General features: G+C 36.1%; 1 protein-coding gene across 1 annotated transcript; it reads right to left on the minus strand.

Annotated features, from left to right (window-relative positions):
* Positions 1-473: 473 nt before the first annotated feature.
* On the minus strand, positions 474-1,706 carry LOC111407662 (homeobox-leucine zipper protein ATHB-7-like). The gene is made up of 2 exons (XM_023037287.1): positions 1,341-1,706; positions 474-1,173 (listed from the first exon to the last, which is right to left on the minus strand). Exons 1-2 carry the CDS (start codon positions 1,638-1,640, stop codon positions 886-888), a joined length of 588 nt encoding a protein of 195 aa, XP_022893055.1. The 5' UTR covers positions 1,641-1,706; the 3' UTR covers positions 474-885.
* Positions 1,707-1,822: the final 116 nt, after the last annotated feature.

Here is a 1,822-nt window from a genome sequence, read left to right on the forward strand (position 1 = left end):
GAATGAAAATTAATGAAAGTCAAACGGGGACTATAATGTGTAATATGTCGACTTTGTTGGATCATCACATGTCTGGAATTCATCTAAATACGAGATTTAAAGCAAAATATAGGCTAAAGAGAACGAATTGTTTATAGGAACCTTATAGGAGCTGTGTTGGTAGCGCCTGTATGATGCTTTTTTTTTTTTTGTGTGTTTTTATCAAAGACCAATGTGAAAATGTTTGATACTTCAAAATGAAAAGCACAAATGTGAATCATTGCACATCAACATTTGATCTTCAACAATGACTGTAAAGATGTTCACATTATAAATATGTTTACATCATTAAAACCTTGCCCAGGTGAAATTGCATTAGTAAAAGTAGTGTTGAGCGATTATTTTGATCATTGACTTAGTCAAAGTCTTTTTGGATTTGTATGTCAAAATTCATTTCCAGTCTTCTGATAATTCTTGACNTTATCTCCTCCATGTATACTGTAATGAAATGGAATAAACTATTGCAAATGCCAGAATGTTTTACATCATATTAGATACATAATATCATTATAGCTATTTAGCTGTTGGGATTTGTGAATGGTCAACCAGGCAAGGGAATGGAGAAGGCACGGGAAAACCTGACAAGAATATTGTTTTATAACATCTCAATTTTCTATCTGCTGCCTCTATACATTTATAGTAATTTAAGTTGAACAGGTTCTTGATGAGCTGTAGATTGTTTATCTTGATTTTTCTGCATTCATCATTGTTTCGACTCCAGAGACATGGTTGAAACTTCAATTAATATATAAATCAATCTCTAATATTGCATCAAATTGCTATTTGGATATTTGAGACAGATGTGCTTCTATGACGATGATCTTATGTTTGTCCCTGATCTTGAGTTCAAAACTCAAATGCCCGACCACCATGTCCACTGTAACTGGAATTGTCGATAAGGCTACTGGGTTCTTTCGATATTAAGTAACAGTCAGCCATTTGTGCTAAGTCCGGATCATCAGCTTCTTCCCACAAGTAGTCAAACTTTCTAGTAAAATCATTGCACAAGGGCATGCCAAGATCATGGCCACTGTTTTCTAGTAGAAACCTTGACTTTTCTAAAGTTTCCATCTTTATGTTTTTGTTTTCATATAGCTGGACACTCGTACCTTCAGCCAGTTTAAGTCTCTGCAGCTGGTGATCATAGAATCTTGTGAATTGCAATGTAGAAATGTACAAGACACTGTTGAATTTCCATAAAACGTTTTGGTGAATGGTACTTGATCGTAGATTGGATAAAGATTATTTTTTATTTTTTACTACTGTGTAATCACCTTACCAAACATAGCATGCGATAGTACCTGGATGCACAGGGCTTGGTTCTCTTCCTTCAAGGATTCAAACTGGGAAGCCAACTTGTCATAATCCGCTTTAAGCACGTCATATTTCCGTTCAAGTTCCTTCGACTTCGATCGAGCCCTTTTATTCTGGAACCATATCGCGATCTGTCGAGGCTGCAGCCCGAGTTTGTTAGCCAAGTGCTGTTTCATGCGTAGCTCTGGCCTCGACTCCGTCTCAAAAGTGATCTCCAGTGACTTAATCTGTTCATCACTAAATCTTTGTCTGCAGTTGTTTTTGCTCATCTTGTTAATATTAGACATGAATCGAAAGGTCCCTCTCTCTCTCCAGTGCCCTTCCAAATTCTTTCAAGATGTTTGTTTTTGCTGCTTTAGTTGGTTGATTACAGCTTTAAAGAAGTGTATGGTACAGTCGTTTAGGACGTGTTTGTTTCGAAATATGGTGGGCCTTAAGATGGCACCAAATATTTTTATTAATTTTTTTT

This window comes from Olea europaea, chromosome 13, assembly GCF_002742605.1.
Source record: "Olea europaea var. sylvestris chromosome 13, O_europaea_v1, whole genome shotgun sequence".
In the NCBI taxonomy this organism is placed as follows: Eukaryota; Viridiplantae; Streptophyta; class Magnoliopsida; order Lamiales; family Oleaceae; genus Olea; species Olea europaea.